Source organism: Pogoniulus pusillus, chromosome 29, assembly GCF_015220805.1.
Source record: "Pogoniulus pusillus isolate bPogPus1 chromosome 29, bPogPus1.pri, whole genome shotgun sequence".
Lineage (NCBI taxonomy): Eukaryota > Metazoa > Chordata > Aves > Piciformes > Lybiidae > Pogoniulus > Pogoniulus pusillus.
The window spans coordinates 16,274,388-16,297,057 of NC_087292.1; the positions used below are offsets into that span (position 1 = coordinate 16,274,388).

At 52.9% G+C, this 22,670-nt stretch overlaps 2 protein-coding genes and 1 long non-coding RNA gene across 6 annotated transcripts in view; 2 read left to right on the top strand and 1 right to left on the bottom strand.

Moving 5' to 3' along the window:
- Positions 1-5,821, top strand: part of ZNF512B (zinc finger protein 512B) — a 41,067-nt gene extending 35,246 nt beyond the window's left edge. Inside the window, exons 16-17 of one of the 2 annotated variants that reach the window (XM_064167468.1) lie at positions 1,813-1,911; positions 2,669-5,821. In XM_064167468.1, coding sequence (XP_064023538.1) covers positions 1,813-1,911; positions 2,669-2,971 — 402 coding nt within the window. In that variant the 3' untranslated portion in view covers positions 2,972-5,821. The remainder of the gene's footprint in view (positions 1-1,812; positions 1,912-2,668) is intronic. The other variant, XM_064167467.1, reaches the window with a different exon arrangement.
- A 6,931-nt stretch (positions 5,822-12,752) lies between these two features.
- On the bottom strand, positions 12,753-14,579 carry LOC135188437 (uncharacterized). 2 transcript variants are annotated; one of them, XR_010307695.1, is made up of 3 exons: positions 14,519-14,579; positions 13,768-13,915; positions 12,753-13,258 (listed from the first exon to the last, which is right to left on the bottom strand). It is a non-coding gene; the product is annotated as an uncharacterized LOC135188437 (long non-coding RNA). The 2 variants fall into 2 exon arrangements; XR_010307694.1 differs by lacking the exon at positions 14,519-14,579 and having other exon boundaries at positions 13,768-14,438.
- A 2,608-nt stretch (positions 14,580-17,187) lies between these two features.
- The window catches only part of UCKL1 (uridine-cytidine kinase 1 like 1), a 33,652-nt gene continuing 28,169 nt past the window's right edge, over positions 17,188-22,670 (top strand). Inside the window, exon 1 of one of the 2 annotated variants that reach the window (XM_064167530.1) lies at positions 17,188-17,358. In XM_064167530.1, the coding sequence (XP_064023600.1) occupies positions 17,309-17,358 (50 nt within the window). In that variant the 5' untranslated portion in view covers positions 17,188-17,308. The remainder of the gene's footprint in view (positions 17,359-22,670) is intronic. The other variant, XM_064167529.1, reaches the window with a different exon arrangement.

The window sequence follows — 22,670 nt, forward strand, 5'->3', positions numbered from 1 at the left end:
CAGAGCTGGAACCGAGTGGGAGCTGTTAAAGCTTTAGACCCTGAAACGTTTCCAGCTGCAGCTTCCATTAAATGGAGCTTCCAGGAGGCAGCTGCAGCACATCCCCCGTGGTTATTAAAAACATCAACTGCTGTCTGCTGGCACATCAGCCCCTGATGGCATCAGTCAGCAAACGATCCCCCAGAAGCTGGATCTGTGCAGTGTGAAAGTGCAAACACAGGAGGGCAGGGCAGGTCCTCTGCTCAGCTGCAGCATCAGGCAGCCGGGCACCGGCAGGGACCTTCCACCGGCATCCAGCTCAAGTCTCCTGCAGTCAGCAGGGACATCTGAATCATAGAATAGAATCAGGCAGGGTTGGAAGGGACCACAAGGAGTAGCCACTTCCAACCTCCCTGCCATGCCCAGAGGCACCCTACCCTAGAGCAGGCTGCACACAGCCTCAGCCAGCCTGGCCTCAAACACCTCCTCCAGCCATGGGACCTCAACCACCTCCCTGGGCAACCCATTCCAGCCTCTCACCACTCTCCTGCTCAACAACTTCCTCCTCACCTCCAGCCTCACTCTCCCCACCTCCAGCTTTGCTCCACTCCCCCCAGTCCTGACACTACCTAATATCCTAAAAAGTCCCTCCCCAGCTTTTTTGTAGCCCCCTTCAGATCCTGGAAGGCCACAGGAAGGTCACCTGGGAGCCTCCTCTTCTCCAGACTGAACACCCCCAACTCTCTCAGCCTGGCCTCACAGCAGAGGGCTTCCAACCCTGCCAGCATTGCCCTGGCCTCCTCTGGCCCCTCTCCACCAGCTCCAGGTCTCTGTTGTGCTGAGGGCTCCAGAGTTGGCCCCAGCACTGCAGCAAGGGGCTCAGCAGAGCAGAGCAGAGGAGAAGAATCCCTCTCAGGCTGTTCTTGTAGGAAAATCATTGTCCCTCCTGAGCCAACCTGTGATTCCTGCTGTAAGATGCTGCAGGACTGGTTGAAGTACATCCTTAAGGAGAGCAGAGGCTGCTCCCAGGCAGCACCCCCTCCTCAGCAGGGATCTGTGATGCAGGATGAGTTTTTCCATGAGTATTTCTGAAGCCAGCTGGCAGCAGAGCCAGTCCTGCCTGTGTCCTGCCTGGCCTCAGAATGAGAGACCTGTCTGGCTCCAGATTTACAGCCTGGAGAAGTTCCCAGGGAGCCTCTATATCTCCTGGAGGGGCCCATCCATAAAGCTCTGGTCAAGCAGGGAGCACATTTATCTCCCCTGTGCCGCGAAGTGTGGCAGAGCCAGGAGATCACTCATCCCCACGAGGGGGCTCTCATGACAGAGATCCAGCACTTGCTGTGCCTTGGTGACAGCCTGAGAGGAAAATGAGGTGGGTCTGTTGGACATAAAGGAGATGGTGGTTGAGTCCCAGGAGGTCACACATCTGCTGACAGCGAGGAAATGGAGGCAATTGGCCTCGTCAGCCTCCCGCGGGCTCAGGGACACACACGATGGCAGTGGTAATGGAACAAGTGGTGATGGAGCTGCACAGGCAGCAAAAGCTGCTGCTGCCTGCCCTCCCAGCATCCAGCACTCTGATACCAGCCTCTGGTGCCACCACAACCAGCACCACCAAAGCTGCTGCGGCACAGCCCAGCGCGGGCTGAAATGGGAGAGTAGAAGCTGCTGTTTGTGAGCTCCTCCTGGCCCGGGGCTGAGGGCTGGCAGAGAGCTTTTGTTTGCTGTTGTTTCACGATTCAAACGTCAAGCTCCCCTCGGGGAGGGGGCTGCAGGGCTGGGGCAGCCACCCCTGCAGGGTGTTTGGCTGCAAGAGGATGCTGTGTCTTGCAGGGGGAGCACTCGGTGGGCAAGTACCGCTGCCTCCTGTGCCAGAAGGAGTTCAGCTCCGAGAGTGGGGTCAAGTACCACATCATCAAGGCTCACTCAGAGGTAAGGAGATGGTTGGAGCTGGCCTGGGTTGCTCCCCACCCCAACGTGCCCATCCTCAGACTGTTCCATTCCATCCATGTGTGCCAAGAGTAGAGCACAGCAGCTCCCAGCTGCGTTAACAACGCTGGGACAGCCTAGAGGGATCCTTCCTGGCCCTCTTTTGTGTCCCTCGGCTGGTTGTGGCTGCTGATGGAATCACAGAATGCCTCGGGCTGGAAGGGACCCCCGAAGGTCATCTTATCCAGCCCCCCCTGCAGGCAGCAGGAACATCTCCAACTAGAGCAGGCTGCTCAGGGCCACGGCAAGTTTGGCCTTGAATGTCTGCAGGGATGAGGCCTCAACTACATCCCTGTTCCAGTGTTCCACCACTCACTGTGCAGAACATCCTCCTGATGTCCAACCTAAATCTGCCCTGCTCCAGCTTCAAACCATTGGCCCTCATCCTGTCACTGCAAGCCCTTCTGCACAGTCCCTCCCTACCCTGTACTGAAATGCAGCTCTGAGGTCTCCCTGGAGCCTTCTGCAGGCTGAACAGCTCCAGCTCCTCCAGCCTGTCTCCAGCAGCAGAGGTGCTCCAGCCCTCTCATCATCCTGATGACCTTCTCTGTGCACCAGCTCCAGCAGGTCCTCATCCTTGCGCTGGTTGCTGAACAGCAGGCAGTCTGTCTCTGGGGAGCTGATGCCAGCAGGGTGTGGGCTGGGGCAGGTGAGGCCCCCGGGGATGGTCACTAACCCCCGTGTCACCTCGTGGGCACAGAACTGGTTCCGAACCTCCTCCGAGGCCAGCCGAAAGAAAAAACCCAGGGAGCAGCTTTCTGCTAGCAGAGAGGAGAAGAAGAAAAGCACAAACGGCAAGAAGAGGGGGAGAAAACCCAAGGAGAGACCTCCAGAACCGTCCCCGAAGAGCAGGGAGAGCCTGGCAGCAAAGACTAATCACAAGAAAACCCTCGAGCACTGGGAAGGCTCCAGAGACAGCCCCGATGGGGGCGGGGACGAGCGTGTCCCCAAGCCCCCCCCGAGCCAGCGCAAAGGAGGAGCCACCAAGGTGCCCGAGAAGTGAGCAGCTCAGAGACTGCCTCCGAGGATTCCTTTAGAGCCCAGGGTAACAGGGTGGTGTGCGTGGGGGGAGGGAGGGGGGTCTCTCCTGCTTTTCTGTCGTGTCCACCCCCCCCACACACTCCTAATCCCACCTTCTCTCCCCCCCCCCCCACCCTTACCCCCTTCCACTTACTCCCTTTTTAAAAAAAAAAAAAAGAGTTAAAAAAAAAAAAGGAAAGAAAAAGAGAAAAAAAGAGACAGAAAAAGACCAATTAACCACTTCCAACCAGTCATGGACCTTGTTTCACACTGGAAAACAAACCAGGAGCAAGCAAAGTGGGACCTTTCTGCACCCCCCCCGCCCATGTACATACCCTGCTGCCACCCCTTCCCCCCTCCACACCACATCCCCCCCCCATCCCTGCCCTTGCTCCTGTCCCTGAGTTCCTTTCTCACTCCCTGCACCAAACTGGTGATGCTTGAGCAGAAGAAAAGTGCAATAGCAGCAGGGTCCCCCTTGGCTGGGGTCTCTGCAGCTGCCTAGGCTGGGGGAGAGGCTTCAGCCTCCCAGTGTGGGCAGTGCCTGCATCCCAACTCCCAGGAGGGTGTTTCCAAAGATGTTGGAGCTGTGCAAGCAAGGGCAGAGGGGCTGCAGGGTCTGGCAGTGGATGTGGGGTAGGGTTGAGGGGGGGCCTGGTTATGCTTTTCCTTTAGCCTTGGGGATCATGGAGTAGAATCGTGGAATTGTTTGGGTTGGAAGAGGCTTTAAGATCATCCAAGTCCAAGCACTGACCCAGCACTGCCAGGGCACCACCAAACCATGGCCCTCAGCACCACAGCTCCATGGCTTTGAAACCCCTCCAGGGGTGGGGATTCCACCACTGCCCTGGGCAGCCTGGGCCAGGCCTTAACGACCCTCAAAGGGAAGAAATGGTTCCTCATGTCCAGCCTGAACCTCCTCTGGGTAACTTGAGGCCATCTCCTCTCATTCTATCACTTGTTCCATGGGAGAAGTAACCAACCCCATGCTTCAGCAGGGACTGGGCCTGTGGTATGTTGGCTTTGTGGCCAGCTCTGTGCAGGGCTTTGCCTTGGTGCCAAGAGGTACAGGCAGAGGAGCAAGGCATGGGACTGGCAGAGCATCATCCTGGGATGGTGGAGCTGGCTGTGGCTGGAGGCCAGGGAGTGCAGGAGGTGTGGGCAGCCCTGCAGTCGGTGGCAGAGGAGGTGTTGCTGTGGGATGGGTCAGGCTGGAGGGTTCAGTGGAGTGTTGTGGGAATAGAGCACTGTGTTGGGAGCGTGGAGCAGGGGTGGCAGTGGGAGCCCTGCCCTGGTGCTCAGAGGTGTCTTTGCAGACACAGCCAGAGGTGGGGCACTGCGGTGGCCACGGCAGCACCGCGATGACAGCGCCGGTGCCAGGGTGAGCTGGCAGCCACTGAGCTGCCCCAGTGCTTGGGAGGGTCCAGTTGGCAGAAAGGGCAACTCAGGTTCCCCACCGTGCCCCACCCCAAAGGTGCTGGTGGCCCAGGAAGGAGGAACGAAGTTTTGGTGACCCAGCTGCAGCCGTGGGAGGGGTGTGGCAGGGCCAGGAGCAGCAGCAAGTGACAATCATGGGTCCTGCCTTCGGGCTGGGACCCTCCATGGGCTGGCTCTGGGCTTCCCCAGGATGCATCCAAGCCCCCAGCCACCTTCCCTGGAGACAGGGAGTCCCCACTCAGCTGTTGTCCTTCACTTGTTCCCTTTCCCCTGGCTTTTCCTTTCCCAATCCCATCACAACACCTCGCTCCAGCCTGGAGGAGCCATCCCTGGACTGGGATGTGTCTGTCTCCAGGCCAGCACCAGGCTACCTCTGTCCTTGGGAAACAGACAGCGTTTCCTGGGGGGAATGGAGCAGAAAACTTCACTCCAGTTGGGTTTCTTTCTCCTTGTGCTGAGCCAGAGAGGTGGCCTCAGGGGGAGGAGAGCTTCTGCTTTTGCTTTAACCAATCCAAACCTCAGCCCTTGGGTTCCTCCACCGCTCTTCACCTCGGTGCAGCTTCCCTGCTCGAGTGATCGTTAATGTCTCTCGCTGGTGACAGGTTTGAGAGGGAGGGGACAGCACCGTCGGAAGCCGAGGTGGCTTCTTGGAGGAGCTGATGCTCCTGCTCCAGCTGCCAGCAGCTCCTGGTGTGGTGGGCCCATGCCTGTGGGCGAGGCACCTGCCTGGTCGTGCCAGGCTGCGAAGTTCATTAGTGGGGAAGCTTAATTAGTCACTGCAGCTCATCCTGTTGGCAGCTTGGGCTTCATCCCATCGTTGTTTTGATGGAGTCGTGGTACAAATCCTGCCTCCCGAGGGAAGGGAGGGGACTTTTGGAAGCTGTAAGGGCTGCATCTTGGGCTTTGTCACAGCAGGGACACAGGGACACTTTCCTGGGTGGGTGGCATTTTGCTGTGCTGTGCCCACAGAGCCCTGTGCCCACTCACCAAAGCAATGACCACTAGAAGGGCTGGCCAGGAGTGACCCCAGCACCCGAAGGAGGGTGCTCAGGGGACACGTCGTGGCTACTGGGGGAGGGGGGATTGGGGGGGGTGGGCAGTGTTAGGGGAGTGGGCAGAGGAGGGGACCTGGCGCTGAGTTTGGCACCGAAATCTCCACTGGAACCCCGCATCACATCGCCCCCCCTGGGGGAAATCCCCTGGCACAGCTCCTTTGCCTAGCCAGGGGAGGGCACCTCTGAGTTTGGACCTTCTCATCCCCTGCTGCCGTTTGGGATAGCCCAGGGCTCAATTAGCAGGCAGTTAATTGGCTTCTCCTTGAGTACATTCGCAGTAGCACTGCAGCCTGTGCTGGGGGTGAGCCCCAGCGTGGGAGCTGCTCGGGGTGGGGGACACCTGGGGAAGGGATCTTTTTCGGGGGGGGGGGGGGAGGCAGGGGAGGGAAGGGGATGAGTCTTGATGGGGTCCAGCTCGAAACGTGTCCTGCTGCTTCGGCAAGGGGGAGTCGGCAAAGGAGTGCCCTGGGAGCAGCAAGGGGCAGGAGAGAGGGCAGCTTGGTGGCTTTGTGGCGGTGGCAGCCCCGCAGAGAGGACGCAGGGATGGAGTGGGGGCAGGCGATGGGCTCAGGGCGGGTGGGGACAGCAGTCTGAGTGCTGTGGCTGTCCTGTCTGCCCCCCTGAGTGCTGGGGGAGCCCCCAGGGAAGTGGGCACAGGGAGGTTTTGCTCAGCGAGTGCCATCCTGGCAGGGGCTACCTCTTTAAAGGCATTTCCCCACCACCACCACCACCGGGCAGCTCTTGGAGAGGAGCATCTCCTGCTGCCGCCTTCTCCAGACATCCTTCCGATTCCTGCGTGTCCAGGGGAGGCTCCAGGGGGACACTGGGAATGCTGGCCGTTGGCAGCGCCAAGCTGGCAGAGTCTGCCAGGCTGTGCCCGTTGAGTTGCTCCCCACGAGGCAGCAGCCATGGGGACAAGCTCGCCTTAACCTGCAGGCTGAGGGGGGGGGGGGGGGGGGGGGACGAGCAGGTCCTGCCTCCTGCTGTCCCCTCGTCCGCAGGGGTCTGGAGAGCCTCTGGTCTGGCAGGGTGAGACCCGTCCCTGAGCCTGGCACACCCTTGCCCTCTGTGTGCTGCCCACGGAGCTGAGCCACAGGGTACAAGAAAGCCCCACGGAGGGGCCAAGGGTGCTGGGGGCACCCCCATGGTCCTGGCCCACTGCCCGGGGAGCTCAAGGGAGAAATGGGAGCAGTGGGGGGCGGGGGGAGGGGGAGCTGTCTCTATGGTGACCCTGGCTGCAGCCCTGGGTGGCACCCTAGGGGCAGTGACACTGTCACCCACATCCCCATTAGAGGAAAGGGCTAAAACCTCCGTGGGGTCAGGGCCAGGCAGGCTGTGACCCCACGGAAGGCAAACTTCATGGGGGGGGAGGGGGCAAACCTCATGGGGCCATCCCAAAAAAAAGCTTCAACCACGGCAGGTTGTGGTGGGCAGGGAACTCCTTGGCACCACTGTGGTGAGGTCAGCTGTGCCACCCTGGCATGGGCACTAGTGGGGCAGGGAGCAAGAGCTGAGCGTGGGCACAGTGGAGCTGCCCTGTCCCCGAGCATCAGCCAGGAAGCCCTTGGCACCACCGTGGTGAGGTTGGTTGTGCCACCCTGGCATGGGCACCAGTGGGCAGGGAGTGTTTTGTGCTTTTCTTTCTCTCCTGGTGACTGCCTCCCATCCCATGGCATATCCAAATGTTTCTTGTCGATGCCAGTTAGTGCTTAAGTGTATTTTGGGGAAGAAAAACATGAAACCAACAACAAAAATGAAGAAGAAAATGAAGAGGGAGGGGGGAAAAAGGCCACAAAAAAAAAGGAGGGGGGGGAATCTGTATAAATACAACAAGAAAATGGACAAAAGACACAAAAAATATTCATTAAATGGACAAAAAGCACCAAAAATAATGATTTGTTTAAAAAAATTTAAGAAAATGGACAAAAGATCCAATATATTAATTAATTAAAGAAGAAAGTTGACAAAAGAGAGCTAAATAAGTAGAGATCAAGAAGAAAATGGGCAAAGGACACAAAAAATAATCAAATAAGGCTTAAATAAGTAGAGACCAACAAGAAAATGGACAAAAAAAATACAATAATGATTTAAAAATCCACAAGGAAATGGACAAATGACACCAAAAAGAATTAAATCAGTTAATAAACCCAAGAAATGGACAGAAGGGCACAAGAAATTAATGATGAATGGATCAAGCCAATGAGGAGTGGTCAAAAAGGTACCAAAAACAATCATCATAATCAAAACTCCCCTGAGAAAATGGACAAAAGATCAAATATATTAATTAATTAAAGAAGAAAGTTGACAAAAGAGAGCTAAATGAGTAGAGACCAAGAAGAAAATGGGCAAAGGACACCAGAAATAACCAAATGAGACCTAAATAAGTAGAGACCACCAAGAAAATGGACAAAAAAATACAATAAATATTTAAAAATCCACAAGGAAATGGACAAATGACACCAAAAATAACTAAATCAGTTAATAAACCCAAGAAAAGGACAGAAGGGCACAAGAAATTAATGATGAATGGATAAAGCCAATGAGGAGTGGTCAAAAGGCACCAAAAATAATCATCATAATCAACCCCCCCCCCCCAAGAAAATGGACAAAAGACCAAATGCATTAATTAATGAGCCAAGAAAGTTGACAAAAGAGAGCTAAATAAGTAGAGACCAAGAAGAAAATGGGCAAAGGACACCAGAAATAACCAATTAAGACCTAAATAAGTAGAGACCAGCAAGAAAGTGGACAAAAGAGTACAATAATGGTTTAAAAATCCACCAGAAAATGGGCAAATGACACAAAAAATAATTAAATGATACCTAAATAAGTAGAGACCAAGAAGAAAATGGGCAAAGGACACCAAAAATAATCAAATGAGACCTAAATAAGTAGAGACCAGCAAGAAAATAGACCAAAAAGTACAACAATGATTTAAAAATCCACAAGGAAATGGACAAATGACACCAAAAAGAATTAAATCAGTTAATAAACCCAAGAAATGGACAGAAGGGCACAATAAATTAATGATGAATGGATAAAGCCAATGAGGAGTGGTCAAAAGGCACCAAAAATAATCATCATAATCAACCCCCCCAAGAAAATGGACAAAAGCTCAAATATATTCATTAATTAAAGAAGAAAGTTGACAAAAGAGAGCTAAATAAGTAGAGACCAAGAAGAAAATGGGCAAAGGACACCAGAAATAACCAAATGAGACCTAAATAAGTAGAGACCAGCAAGAAAATAGACCAAAAAGTACAACAATGATTTAAAAATCCACAAGGAAATGGACAAATGACACCAAAAAGAATTAAATCAATTAATGAACCCAAGAAATGGACAGAAGGGCACAAGAAATTAATGATGAATGGATAAAGCCAATGAGGAGTGGTCAAAAGGCACCAAAAATAATCATCATAATCAACACCCCCCCCAAGAAAATGGACAAAAGCTCAAATATATTAATTCATTTAAGAAGAAAGTTGACAAAAGAGAGCTAAATGAGTAGAGACCAAGAAGAAAATGGGCAAAGGACACCAAAAATAATCAAATGAGACCTAAATAAGTAGAGACCAGCAAGAAAATAGACCAAAAAGTACAATAATGATTTAAAAATCCACCAGAAAATGGGCAAAGGACACAAAAAATAATTAAATCAGACCTAAATAAGTAGAGACCAACAAGAAAATGGACAAAAGAGTACAATAATGGTTTAAAAATCCACCAGAAAATGGGCAAAGGACACCAAAAATAATCAAATGAGACCTAAATAAGTAGAGACCAGTAAGAAAATAGACAAAAAAGTACAATAATGATTTAAAAATCCACCAGAAAATGGGCAAAGGACACCAAAAATAATTAAATCAGACCTAAATAAGTAGAGACCAACAAGAAAATGGGCAAAGGACACCAAAAATAGTTAAATGAGTTAATAAACCCAACAAGAAATGGACAGAAGGGCACAATAAATTAATGATGAATGGACAAAACCAATGAGGAGTGGTCAAAGGGCACCAAAAATAATCATAATCATTGAAAAGCCCTCAAGAAAGTGGACAAAAGACCAAATGCATTAATTATTGAGCCAAGGAAGTTGACAAAAGAGACCTAAATAAGGTCAAATGGACCCCAAAAAAATCACCAAAATTTAATTAAAATCAATAAATAATCCAAGAAGAAAAATGGACAAAAGAAAAAACAAAGAATAAGGAGGGGGAAAGGGAAGGAAATGGACTAAAAAACACCCAAAAAGAATTAATAAGTAATAAATTAGAAATTGAAATAATCCCATGGGAAAATGGACCAAAGGGGGGGGAGGGGATAAGTTTAAAAGGAGAAATGGACAAAAGGCACCCAAAAAAAGAAGAATTTTTAAATGAAAATGGGCAAAAGGCACCCAAAAAATAATTAATCTCTCAAGAAAATGGACTAAAAACCACCCAAAAAATAATTAATAAGTAATAAATTAAAACAATCTCAAAAGGAGATGGACAGAAGGGGAGGGAGGGAAATAAGTTTAAAAGGAAAAGTGGACAAAATGCACCCAAAAATAATTAATCCTACAAGAAAATGGACTAAAAAATAGCCCAAAAATAAGTAATCAATTAAAATAATCCCAAAAGGAGATGGACAAAAGAGAGGGGGAGGAGAAATAACTTTAAAAGGGAAAAATGGACAAAAGGCACCCAAAAATAATTAATAAATAGTAAGTAATAAAATAATCCCATGAGAAAATGGACAAAAGACAGGGGGGGGGGAAGAATAATTTTAGAAGGAAAATGGGCAAAAAACAGGGGGGAAAAATAATCATTTTTTAAAGAAAAATGGGCAAAAAACAGGGGGGGGAAATAATCATTTTAAAAGGGAAATGGACAAAAAACAGGGGGAAAATAATAATTTTAAAAGGGAAATGGGCAAAAAACAGGGGGGGAAATAATCAATTTAAAAGGAAAATGGGCAAGAAACAGGAGGAAAAATAATCATTTTTGAAAGTAAAATGGGCAAAAAACGGGGGAAAATAATAATTTTAAAAGGAAAATGGGCAAAAAACAGGGAGGGAAATAATCATTTTTGAAAGAAAAATGGGCAAAAAACGGGGGAAAAATAATCATTTTAAAAGGAAAGTGGGCAAAAAACAGGGGGGGAAATAATCATTTTAAAAGGAAAATGGGCAAAGAGCAGGGGGAAAAATCATTTTAAAAGGAAAGTGGGCAAAAAACGGGGGAAAATAATCATTTTTGAAAGGAAAATGGGCAAAAAGCAGGGGGGAAAATAATCATTTTAAAAGGAAAGTGGGCAAAAAACAGGGGAAAAAATAATCATTTTTGAAAGAAAAATGGGCAAAAAGCTGTGGGGAAAAATAATCATTTTAAAAGGAAAGTGGGCAAAAAACAGGGGAAAAAATAATCATTTTTGAAAGAAAAATGGGCAAAAAGCAGGGGGGAAAAATAATCATTTTAAAAGGAAAGTGGGCAAAAAATAGGGGGGGGGAAATAATCATTTTAAAAGGAAAGTGGACAAAAAACGGGGGGAAAATAATCATTTTTGAAAGAAAAATGGGCAAAGAGCAGGGGGGAAAATCATCATTTTAAAAGGGAAATGGGCAAAAAAGAGGGGGGGAAATAATCAGTTTAAAAGGAAAATGGGAAAAAAAGAGGGGGAAAAATAATCATTTTAAAAGGGAAATGGACAAAAAACGGGGGGAAATAATCATTTTTGAAAGAAAAGTGGGCAAAAAGCAGGGGGGGGGAAATAATCATTTTAAAAGGAAAGTGGGCAAAAAACGGCAAAAAACGGGGGAAAATAATCATTTTTGAAAGGAAAATGGGCAAAAAGCAGGGGGGAAAATAATCATTTTAAAAGGAAAGTGGGCAAAAAATAGGGGGGGGAAATAATCATTTTAAAAGGAAAGTGGGCAAAAAACGGGGGGAAAATCATTTTGAAAGAAAAATGGGCAAAGAGCAGGGGGAAAAATCATCATTTTAAAAGGGAAATGGGCAAAAAAGAGGGGGGGAAATAATCAGTTTAAAAGGAAAATGGGAAAAAAAGAGGGGGGAAAATAATCATTTTAAAAGGGAAATGGACAAAAAACAGGGGGGGAAATAATCATTTTTGAAAGGAAAATGTGCAAAAAACGGGGGGAAATCATCATTTTAAAAGGAAAACGGGCAAAAAACAGGGGGAAAAATAATCATTTTAAAATTAAAATGGGCAAAAAACGGGAAAAAATAATCATTTTTGAAAGAAAAATGTGCAAAAAAACAGGGGGGGAAAATAATCGTTTTAAAAGGAATGTGGGCAAAAAACGGGGGGAAATAATCATTTTAAAAGGAAAGTGGGCAAAAAACGGGGGGGGAAATAATCATTTTTGAAAGAAAAATGGGCAAAGAGCAGGGGGAAAAATCATCATTTTAAAAGGAAAGTGGGCAAAAAACAGGGGAAAAATAATCATTTTTGAAAGACAAATGGGCAAAAAGCAGGGGGGAAAAATCATCATTTTAAAAGGAAAGTGGGAAAAAAATAGGGGGGGAAATAATCATTTTTGAAAGAAAAATGGGCAAAGAGCAGGGGGAAAAATCATCTTTTTAAAAGGGAAATGGGCAAAAAACAGGGGGAAAAATAATCATTTTTGAAAGAAAAATGGGCAAAAAACCGGGGGGGGGAAATAATCATTTTAAAATGAAAGTGGGCAAAAAACAGGGGGAAAATAATCATTTTTGAAAGAAAAATGGGCAAAAAGCAGGGGGGAAAAAATCATCATTTTTAAAGGAAAATGGACAAAAGCTTCCCCAAAAAACATAATAATTAAAACCAAAAGGAAGAGAATGGACAAAAGGCAGAAGAAAGAAAGAAAATGGACAAAATCCACCAAAAAAAAAATGGTTAAAAAAAAAATTACAAAATCCACTGAAAAAAATTCAAAAGGGTAAAAGAGAGAAAAAATAATCATAAAGAAAAGGGGGAAAATGGACAAAAGACCAAAAAATTGTCATTAAAAACAACAACAACGAAAAAGAGAAGCAAGAAAATGGACAAAAGGCAGAAGAAAGAAAGAAAAGCAACATGAAAATGGGCAAAATACACCGAGGAAAAAAAATGGTAGTTAAAAAAAAAAAGAGGATAAAATCCACTGAAAAAATTAAAAAGGGCAAAAGAGAGGGAAAAAAAAAATCATAAAGAAGAGAGGGGAAAAAGATGGACAAAGGCCACCTCAGAAAATAAAAGAGAGGCAAGAAAAAGGCTTTTCAGTTTATCACTTGTAACCATATATATAAATATATAAATATATATATTAAAAGAAGAAGAAAAAGGGGGGAAAAAAAAAAGAAGTCTTTATTTGCAAAGGAAAAAAAAATAAAGAACCGAACTGTTTTAACAGCAAAAACTTCTCTCCTGCTGACCTCCTCCTGCCTTGGTGAGCCAAGTTGCTCCTGGGGGCATCCCTGACGCCTCCTGGCTTGCAGGGTTGCTGTAGGAGCAGCTCCCCGGAGGGGAGGTGGTTGGGGGTGGCGGGGGGGGGGGGGTCTCTCTGTACTGGATGTGTCAGCCGCAGCTGTACCCACTAAATGGCTTTGGATTTTCTACTACTCGCAGCCTGCTCCTGCTTCTTTTGGTCCCAGGAGAGACCTGAGATGGACAGAGAGGGGTTAAGGTGCGGCGCTGAAGGCTGCCCGGAGCTGGTGGCGGCTCCGCAGGCAGCTAAGTGCTGAGAGCATCTTCGTCGTCGCTCCCGTCGGGAGGAGCGTCCGTGCCGAAGTAGCGATCGCCAAAGTTCCCTGCGGGGAGGCAAAGAGGGAGAGGCATTGGGCAGGAGGCAGCTCTGCAGGCAGCCCCAGGGAGCACAGGATGGGCTGCGCTGGGAGAGGGGTGAAGGTCACCCAGTGCCACCCCCTGCACTCAGCAGGGACATCCTCCCCTACAGCAGCTTGCTCACAGCCTGCTCCAGCCTCACCTGGAACAGCTCCAGCCATGGGGCCTCAGCTCCCTCCCTGGGCAACCTGCTGCAGTGCTCCAGCAGCCTCCTGCTGCACAACTTGTTCCTCACCTCCAATCTCAAGCTGCTCTGCTCTCATTCCAAACCACTGCCCTCAGCCTGTCCCTGCAGGCCTTTGGGAGCAGTCCCTCTGCAGCCTGCTTGTAGCCCCTGCAGGTCCTGGCAGGCTGCTCTGAGGTCTGCCTGGAGCCTTCTCTCCTGCAGGCTGCACACCCCCAGCTCCCTCAGCCTGGCCTTGTAGCAGCAAAAAACGTCTGGGTCTGGGTTGCCCAGAGCCTTGTCCAGCCTCACCTTGAATATCTCCAGTCATGGGGCCTCAGCCACCTCCCCTGGGCAACCTCTTGCAGTGTTCCACCACCCTTGTTCCTAACATCCCAGTTAGGAGCACATCCTGCAGCCTGGACTGGCTGCATCAGGTGAGGAATTTAGCTGGATCCAACTGAAGGGAGGGAGGAGTGAGCCTGGGGCTGGTCTCTTCTCCCAGATAACTAACTGGGGTTGTTTAGTCTGGAGAAGAGGAGGCTGAGGGCAGACCTCAGCTGCTCCTCCCCAGCCCTGTGCTCCAGACCCTTCCCCAGCTTCATTGCCCTTCTCTGGACCTGGTCCAGTCCCTCAATGTCCTCGTAGTGAGCGACCCAAAACTGCAGGCAGGATTGAAGCTGTGCCCTCCCCAGTGCCCGGCAGAGGGTGACAATCGCCTCCCTCTCGCTGCTGGCCACACCACTGCTGGAGCAGGCCAGGGTGCTGGTGCCTTTATTGGCCACCTGGGCACACTCATCTTCCCACGTCCTTCACCTCCACGCAGCTCTCTCCATGCCCGTGGTGCCCCAAACCCAGAAGGCAGATGGTTCTTCATCCCAGCAGAGCCCCCCAAACCCCAGGAGTACTCAGTTCCCCAGCAAGTGATGCCCCTAAAACCAGGGCGCAGTATCCAGTGATGCTTCCCATGCTGACACTCAGCCAGTCCCCAGTGCCCACAGCCCAATGCCCAGCAGCCCCCACTCTCCCAAAGGTGCCCCCCCAAACCCGCCCCCCACTCCACCTGCCCTCCATGAGCAGCAGCCAGCATCCCCTAGCACCAGAGGCCACATCCAGCATGGGACTATTTCCTTTCCTCCCTGAGCAGCTCATCAGGACTTAACTTCATCCTCCCTACTCCCCCCCACCCCCGAGGCCACCCCAGGGTGGGAATAAATCCTCTTCTGCCTCCAAATGTCCTCTTTGGCACCAAACCCCAGCAGCTCCGGATTGAGCCCAGTCTCCCCACTGCTGACCAGTGGATGGTGATGGGACCATGGCAGCAGCACTCTGTGTGTGCCCCCCCAGCCATGCAGCTCCACAGACCTCAGCCCCAGGGACGCCAGGGTCCCCCCCCAGCCTCTCTCCTGCCCAGCACCCAGGGCCCATTTCAGAGCCTGAGACTACCCAAATCCTTTACTGCCCCCCCCCCCCCCCCCCCCCCCCCCCAGTTCTGCAGGCAGCTGCAGGGGGGTGGTGGGGTGCTGAGTGTTGCACCCCACAGCTGCTTGGGCATGGGGTGGCTTCTGTGAAGTTGCCACACAGCTCCCACCTGTGCCCACGGCATCCGCCTATGCTAACAGCACCCAGCTGTGCCCGCAGCACCCATCTGCATCCCACCCATGCTAACGGCACCCACCTGGAGCCACAGCACCCACCCTTGCTAACAGCACCCACCTGGACCCACAGCAATATAACCAAGGCACCTTCCTGCCCCCCCAGCACCCACTCACCCCATCCCATTTCTCCCCACAGCATCCCACAACACCCACCCGTACCCAGGGCACCCACCTGCTGCCCCTCATCACCCCTCTGCTCCCCCTAAAAGCACCCATTCGTGCCCACACCTCCAACCTGCCACCCCACAGCATCCACCCTTATCCAAGCCACCAACTTGCACCCCATAGCACCCGTGTGCCCCCCCCAGCACCCACCCATGCCCATACCACCCCCTAAATCACCTACCCCTACCCACATCACCCCACCTCACCCCTTAGAGCACCTATTTATGTGTACCTGTGTCCCCCATACACACCCAGGGCACCTTCCTGCCCCTCCACAGCACCCACCCACCCCTTCCCATTTCTCTCCACAGCATCCCACGACACCCACCCATACCCAGGGCACCCACCTGCCTCCCCTCATCACCCCTCTGCTCCCCCTAAAACCACCCATTCGTGCCCACACCTCCAACCTGCCACCCCACAGCACCCACCTGCCCCCAACCCACAGCACCCACCCGTATCCAGACCACCCACCCGCACCCCATAGTGCCCGAATGCCCCCCGCAGCACCCACCCATGCCCATACCACCCCCGGAATCACCCACCCCTACCCACATCACCCCACCTCACCCCATCCTATTTCTCCCCACAGCATCCCACGACACCCACCCATACCCAGGGCACCCACCTGCCGCCCCTCATCACCCCTCTGCTCCCCCTAAAACCACCCATTCATGCCCACACCTCCGACCTGCCACCCCACAGCACCCACCCGCACCCCATAGCACCCGAATGCCCCCCGCAGCACCCACCCATGCCCATACCACCACCCCCCCACCCACATCACCCCACCTCACCCCATCCTATTTCTCCCCACAGCATCCCACGACACCCACCCATACCCAGGGCACCCACCTGCTGCCCCTCATCACCCCTCTGCTCCCCCTAAACCCACCCATTCATGCCCACACCTCCCACCTGCCCCCAACCCACGGCACCCACCCGCATCCAAACCACCCACCCGCACCCCATAGCGCCCGAATGCCCCCCCCAGCACCCACCCATGCCCATACCACCCCCTAAATCACCTACCCCTACCCACATCACCCCACCTCACCCCTTAGAGCACCTATTTATGTGTACCTGTGTCCCCCATACACACCCAGGGCACCTTCCTGCCCCTCCACAGCACCCACCCACCCCTTCCCATTTCTCCCCACAGCATCCCACGACACCCACCCATACCCAGGGCACCCACCTGCCGCCCCTCATCACCCCTCTGCTCCCCCTAAAACCACCCATTCGTGCCCACACCTCCAACCTGCCACCCCACAGCACCCACCTGCCCCCAACCCACAGCACCCACCCGTATCCAGACCACCCACCCGCACCCCATAGTGCCCGAATGCCCCCCGCAGCACCCACCCATGCCCATACCACCCCCGGAATCACCCACCCCTACCCACATCACCCCACCCACCCCTTCCCATTTCTCCCCACAGCATCCCACGACACCCACCCATACCCAGGGCACCCACCTGCTGCCCCTCATCACCCCTCTGCTCCCCCTAAAACACCCATTCGTGCCCACACCTCCAACCTGCCACCCCACAGCACCCACCCGCACCCCATAGCACCCGAATGCCCCCCGCAGCACCCACCCATGCCCATACCACCACCCCCTCACCCACATCACCCCACCTCACCCCATCCCATTTCTCCCCACAGCATCCCACAACACCCACCCGTACCCAGGGCACCCACCTGCCGCCCCTCATCACCCCTCTGCTCCCCCTAAACCCACCCATTCGTGCCCACACCTCCCACCTGCCCCCAACCCACGGCACCCACCCGCATCCAAACCACCCACCCGCACCCCATAGCGCCCGAATGCCCCCCGCAGCACCCACCCATGCCCATACCACCCCCCCCCCATCACCCCACCTCACCCCTCCTAGCACCCATTTACGTGTGCCTGTGTCGTGCGTGTGTCCCCCCCCCCGCACCCCATCCCGCACTACAAGTCCCGGGGAGCTCCGCGCCGGGACCGCCTCCGCCGCTTCCATCTCCGCCTCTCCCCCGCTAGCACCATGGCCGCGGCCCCGGTGGCCGAAGGGGCTCCGGAGGAGCTTCGTGACAGGTAAGAAGCAGCAACCACCCCTTCCTCTGGGACCTTCTTCCCTTTATCACCATTCCCTTCTTCCACTATGATCCATTTGGTTGGGACGGGACCGGGATCGCAACGCCCCGGAGCCGCCGGGACCGGCGGCTCCGGGGCGTAGCGATCCCGGTCCCGTCCCACGATGCCACTTCCGCGAGTGGGGGCCTCTCTGATCCCCATCCCTCCTTCCTTGTCATTTCTAACCCCTCGTTTTCACCGTTTTAATCCCATCCCTTCAGCCTCTTCCCTTCGTTCCCTCCCAAACCGCTCCTGTTTTCTTCCTTCGTTTTCGTTTTTCCCTCCTTTTTTGTGGCTGTTTTCCCCCTTTCCCCCCCCCCACTTCTGGTTTGTTTTTTCTTTGTTGGCATCGATTTCTTCGATGCCTCCCTCCCCCCCCCAAAAAAAAAAGCAAACAACGGAATGAGGTTTTGGGGGGGCTTGAGGGGGAGCTTTTAAGGTCATCATTCAACCTCTTTGGTCACCACAATGCTCAAGCAGGGAAGAAACTGCCCCCAAACATCAAAGACTTGGAAATTTGCCCTGGAGCATCACTAGAGTGGAGGGAAACTTGGTTGTAGGGTGGTGAACGCCTCTGGTTGTGGGGTTCCAGCATCCCCAAAGTGGAGGGAAACTTGTTTGTGATGTGAACATCTCTGGTTGTGTAGTGCCAGCATCACCAGAGTGGAGGCAAACCTGGTTGTGGGGTTGTGAACATCTCTGGTTGTGTAGTGCCAGCATCACCAGAGTGGAGGCAGACTTGGTTGTGGGGTTGTGAATACCTCTGGTTGTGGGGTTCCAGCATCACCAAAGTGAAGGGAAACTTGTTTGTGATGTGCACATCTCTGGTTGTGTAGTGCCAGCATCACCAGAGTGGAGGCAGACCTGGTTGTGGGGTTGTGAGCATCTCTGGTTGTGGGGTTCCAGCATCACCAAAGTGGAGGGAAACTTGTTTGTGATGTGAACATCTCTGGTTGTGGGGTGCCAGCATCACCAGAGTGGAGGCAAACCTGGTTGTGGGGTTGTGAACACCTCTGGTTGTGGGGTTCCAGCATCACCAAAGTGGAGGGAAACTTGTTTGTGATGTGAACATCTCTGGTTGTGTAGTGCCAGCATCACCAAAGTGGAGGCAAACCTGGTTGCAGGGTTGTGAACATCTCTAGTTGTGGGGTTCTGTCATCACCAGAGTGGAGGCAAACCTGGTTCTGGGGTTGTGAACACCTCTGGTTGTGAACATCTCTGGTTGTGGGGTTCCAGCATCACTAGAATGGAGACAAACCTCCTTGTGGGGTTGTGAACACCTCTGGTTGTGGGGTTCCAGCATCACCAGAATGGAGGTTTTGGGGTTCCAGCATCATCAGAGTGGAGGCAAACCTGTTTGTGGGCTTGTGAATACCTCTTGTTGTGAACATCTCTGGTTGTGGAGTTCCAGCATCACCAGGGTGCAGACAAAACTGGTTGCAGGGTTGTGAATACCTCTGGTTGTGAACATCTCTGGTTGTGGGGTTTGAGCATCATCTCTGGTTGTGGGGTTCCAGCATCACTAGGGTGGAGACAAACCTCCTTGTGGGGTTGTGATCATCTCTGATTGTGGGGTTCCAGAATCACCAGGGTGGAGACAAATCCAGTAGTGGGGTTGTGATCATCTCTGGTTTTGGGGTTCCAACATCACCAGCGTGGAGGTTGTGGGGTTCCAGCATCACCAGAGTCAAAACAAACCTGGTTGTTGGGTTGTGAATATCTCTGGTTGTGGAGTTCCAGCATCACCAGGGTGGAGACAAACCCAGTTGTGGGGTTGTGAACATCTCTGGTTGTGGGGTTCCAGCATCATCAGAGTGCAGGGAGAGCTGGTTTTGATGGGAACATCTCTGCTTCTGGGGTTCCGTCATCACCAGGGCAGAGGGAAGCCTGGCTGTGGTGTGGCCATCCCTGGCTGTGAGGTTCCATCACAGCTGGAGTAGAAATGAACCTGATCATAGGGATGTGAGCATCTCTGCTTGTGGGGTTCCATCATCACCAGGGCAGAGGGAAGCCTGGCTGTGATGTGGCCATCCCTGGCTGTGATGTGGCCATCCCTGGCTGTGATGTGGCCATCCCTGGCTGTGAGGTTCCATCACAGCTGGAGTAGAAATGAACCTGATCATAGGGATGTGAGCATCTCTGCTTCTGGGGTTCCATCATCACCAGGGCAGAGGGAAGCCTGGCCGTGATGTGGCCATCCCTGGCCGTGATGTGGCCATCCCTGGCTGTGATGTGGCCATCCCTGGCTGTGAGGTTCCATCACAGCTGGAGTAGAAATGAACCTGCTCATAGGGATGTGAACATCTCTGCTTGTGGGGTTCCATCATGACCAGAGCAGAGGCAAACCTGGCTGTGAAGTGACCATGACCATCCCTGCCTTGGGGCTTCCCTTGTCACTGAGGGAGAGACAAACCTGGTTGCAGGGCTGTGGATGTGCCTGGTTGTGGAGCATCGTCACCTGGCGGTGCCCACAGCACAAACCCACCCCAGCTCTTCCTGAATCAGTGCCAACCTATTAGGTTTTGGCAGCTAAGTAGGGAGCTGCCCGTGATGGCATCACCACTGGCTGTGAGTCAGAGGTGGGAGGATGAGGATGAGCAGGGGAGGAAGGAGCCACCTCGAGTAACGGCGGCAGGGCAGGAGCTGAGTAAGGAGGTTGTGTAACCGAGTCGCTGGCACCGCTGCCCTCTGGGCATGAACAGCAGCCAGGGCTGGAAAAGGGAAGTGTTTGTGGCTTTGCTGCTGGGAGCTGGGGGGGAGCTCAGGGGTATGAGGTCCTGCTCCACTGGGGAGGCACTGGTCAGGGCAGCGTGGTGGCAAAGCTGGGGAGAGGCTGGGGAGAAGCAGGTGGGATGTGCAGGGGGGTTCAATAGCATGGCAAGATGGGGCTGCTGGGCAGTGTCTGGGCACCTCTGGAGCTGCTGGCAGTGGGGTAGTAGGTGGGTGTCTCCATCCCATGGCTGTGTTCCTCCATCCCTTCAGGGAGTCTCTCCATCCCATGCCTGTGTTCCTCCATCCCTTCAGGGAGTCTCTCCATCCCATGCCTGTGTTCCTCCAACCCTTCAGGGAGTCTCTCCATCCCATGGCTGTGTTCCTCCATCCCTTTCCTGGCTTATTCCATCCCATGGGCAGGTTTCTCCATCCCATTCCAGAGCCTTTCTTTGTGGGCTTCCTGAAGGAAACTCATCCTCCAGCCTGGCTTGCTCACAGAGTGGTGGGATCCAGTCCCTGGTCTTTGGGCAAGAGGCTCTTGGTGCTGGCCTCCATGGTTCTGTACCAGGTTGTTGCATTGCAGTGCAGCTGCATCTCAAGTTAAAGATGCTGTAGGGCAGGAAAGGCTCAGCCCAGGGCTGACTCATGTAGGTCAGGCCCAACCAAGTCCACACTAAGAGATGGAGGCAGGTTGGGCCTCCATACATCCATGGGTTCAGAGGAGCCTAAGTGGTTCCATCTGAAGATGAGGAGAAACTTCTTTGCTGTGAGGGTGCACAGCCTTGAAGCAGGTTGTGGAGTCTCTTTCTCTGGAGCAATTCCATCCCCCCTTGGCCACTGTGCTCCTGGGCAAGCTGCTGTGGGTGCCCTGCTTATAGCAGAGGGTTGGACTGGATCATCCCCAGAGGTGCCCTGCTTTTAGCAGGGGGTTGGACTGGATCATCCCCAGAGGTGCCCTGCTTTTAGCAGGGGGTTGGACTGGATCATCTCCAGAGGTGCCCTGCTTTTAGCAGAGGGTTGGACTGGATCATCTCCAGAGGTGCCCTGCTTTTAGCAGAGGGTTGGACTGGATCATCTCCAGAGGTGCCCTGCTTTTAGCAGGGGGTTGGACTGGATCATCTCCAGATCTTCCAACCCCACCACTCTGGGCTTCTGGGATGCAGAGAGATGCTGTGTGCCAGGGAGGAATCAAAGGATGGGGTAGGTTGGAAGGCACCTCAGAGCTCAGCCAGTTCCAACCCCTCTCTGCCATAGGCAGGGACACCTCCCACTAGACCAAGTTGGTCAAGACCTCATCCAGCCTAATCCTGAACACCTCCAGGGAGGTTGTGGAGCACAGAAGCACAGAATGTGATCAAAGATCACATTCTGTGCTTCTGTGCTCCACAACCTCCCTGGGCAACCTGTGCCAGTGTCTCACCACCCTCAACCTGTGCCAGTGTCTCACCACCCTCAACCTGTGCCAGTGTCTCACCACCTTCAACCTGTGCCAATGTCTCACCACAGCAAAGATTCGATCACTTCCAGGGTGCAGAGCTGCTGTGGGCAATCCCAACTGGAATGTTGCTCCCAAATGAGGAAAGTTGCTCCCATGGCTTGGCTATTTTGAACAAAGGCAGGAAAAACACCACCAGGGAGCGTGGGAGCAGGAACAATGTGGCCATGGCTTGGGCTCCTCACCGCCAAGTTCCTCATCCCTTTTCTTCTTGGAGAAGAATAGAAATGGCTGCGGAAGAGGAGTTTATTTTTAGGCTTCAGAAGGAGCTTTGAGAGGGAGAAACGAATCCATGCTGCACTCCCAGCCTGGGAGAGCTCCCTTTGATCACAACTCGCTTCACCGATGCTGCTGCTGGGACAACAGCCACGGCTTGAGTGGGGACAGTTCACCTCTGAAACCTTCCCGGCCCCATCCTGCTCCTCTTGCAGCTCTTCTTCAGGGATCAGCCTCTCAGCTGGCCAGACCCTTTCTGGGGACCTCTCTCATGTCCCTGCTGGCCAGCCCCTCTTTGGGACCACTCCCATGTCCCTGCTGTCCAGCCCCTGTTTGAGGACCTCTCCCATGTCCCTGCTTCCCAGCCCCTCTTTGGGACCACTCCCATGTCCCTGCTGTCCATCCCCTCCCTGGGGACCTCTCCCATGTCCCTGCTTCCCAGACCCTCTTTGGGGCCACTCCCATGTCCCTGCTGTCCAGCCCCTCTTTGGGACCTCTCCCATGTCCCTGCTTCCCAGCCCCTCTTTGGGACCTCTCCCATGTTCCTGCTTCCCAGCCTCTCTTTGGGACCTCTCCCATGCCCCTGCTTCCCAGCCCCTCTTTGGGACCTCTCCCATGTCCCTGCTGTCCAGCCCCTCTCTGGGGACCTCTCCCATGTCCCTGCTGTCCAGCCCCTCTCTGGAGACCTCTCCCATGTCCCTGCTTCCCAGCCCCTCTCTGGGGACCACTCCCATGTCCCTGCTTCCCATCCCCTCTTTGGGACCTCTCCCATGTCCCTGCTGTCCATCCCCTCTTTGGGACCACTCCCATGTCCCTGCTGTCCAGCCCCTCTCTGGGGACCTCTCCCATG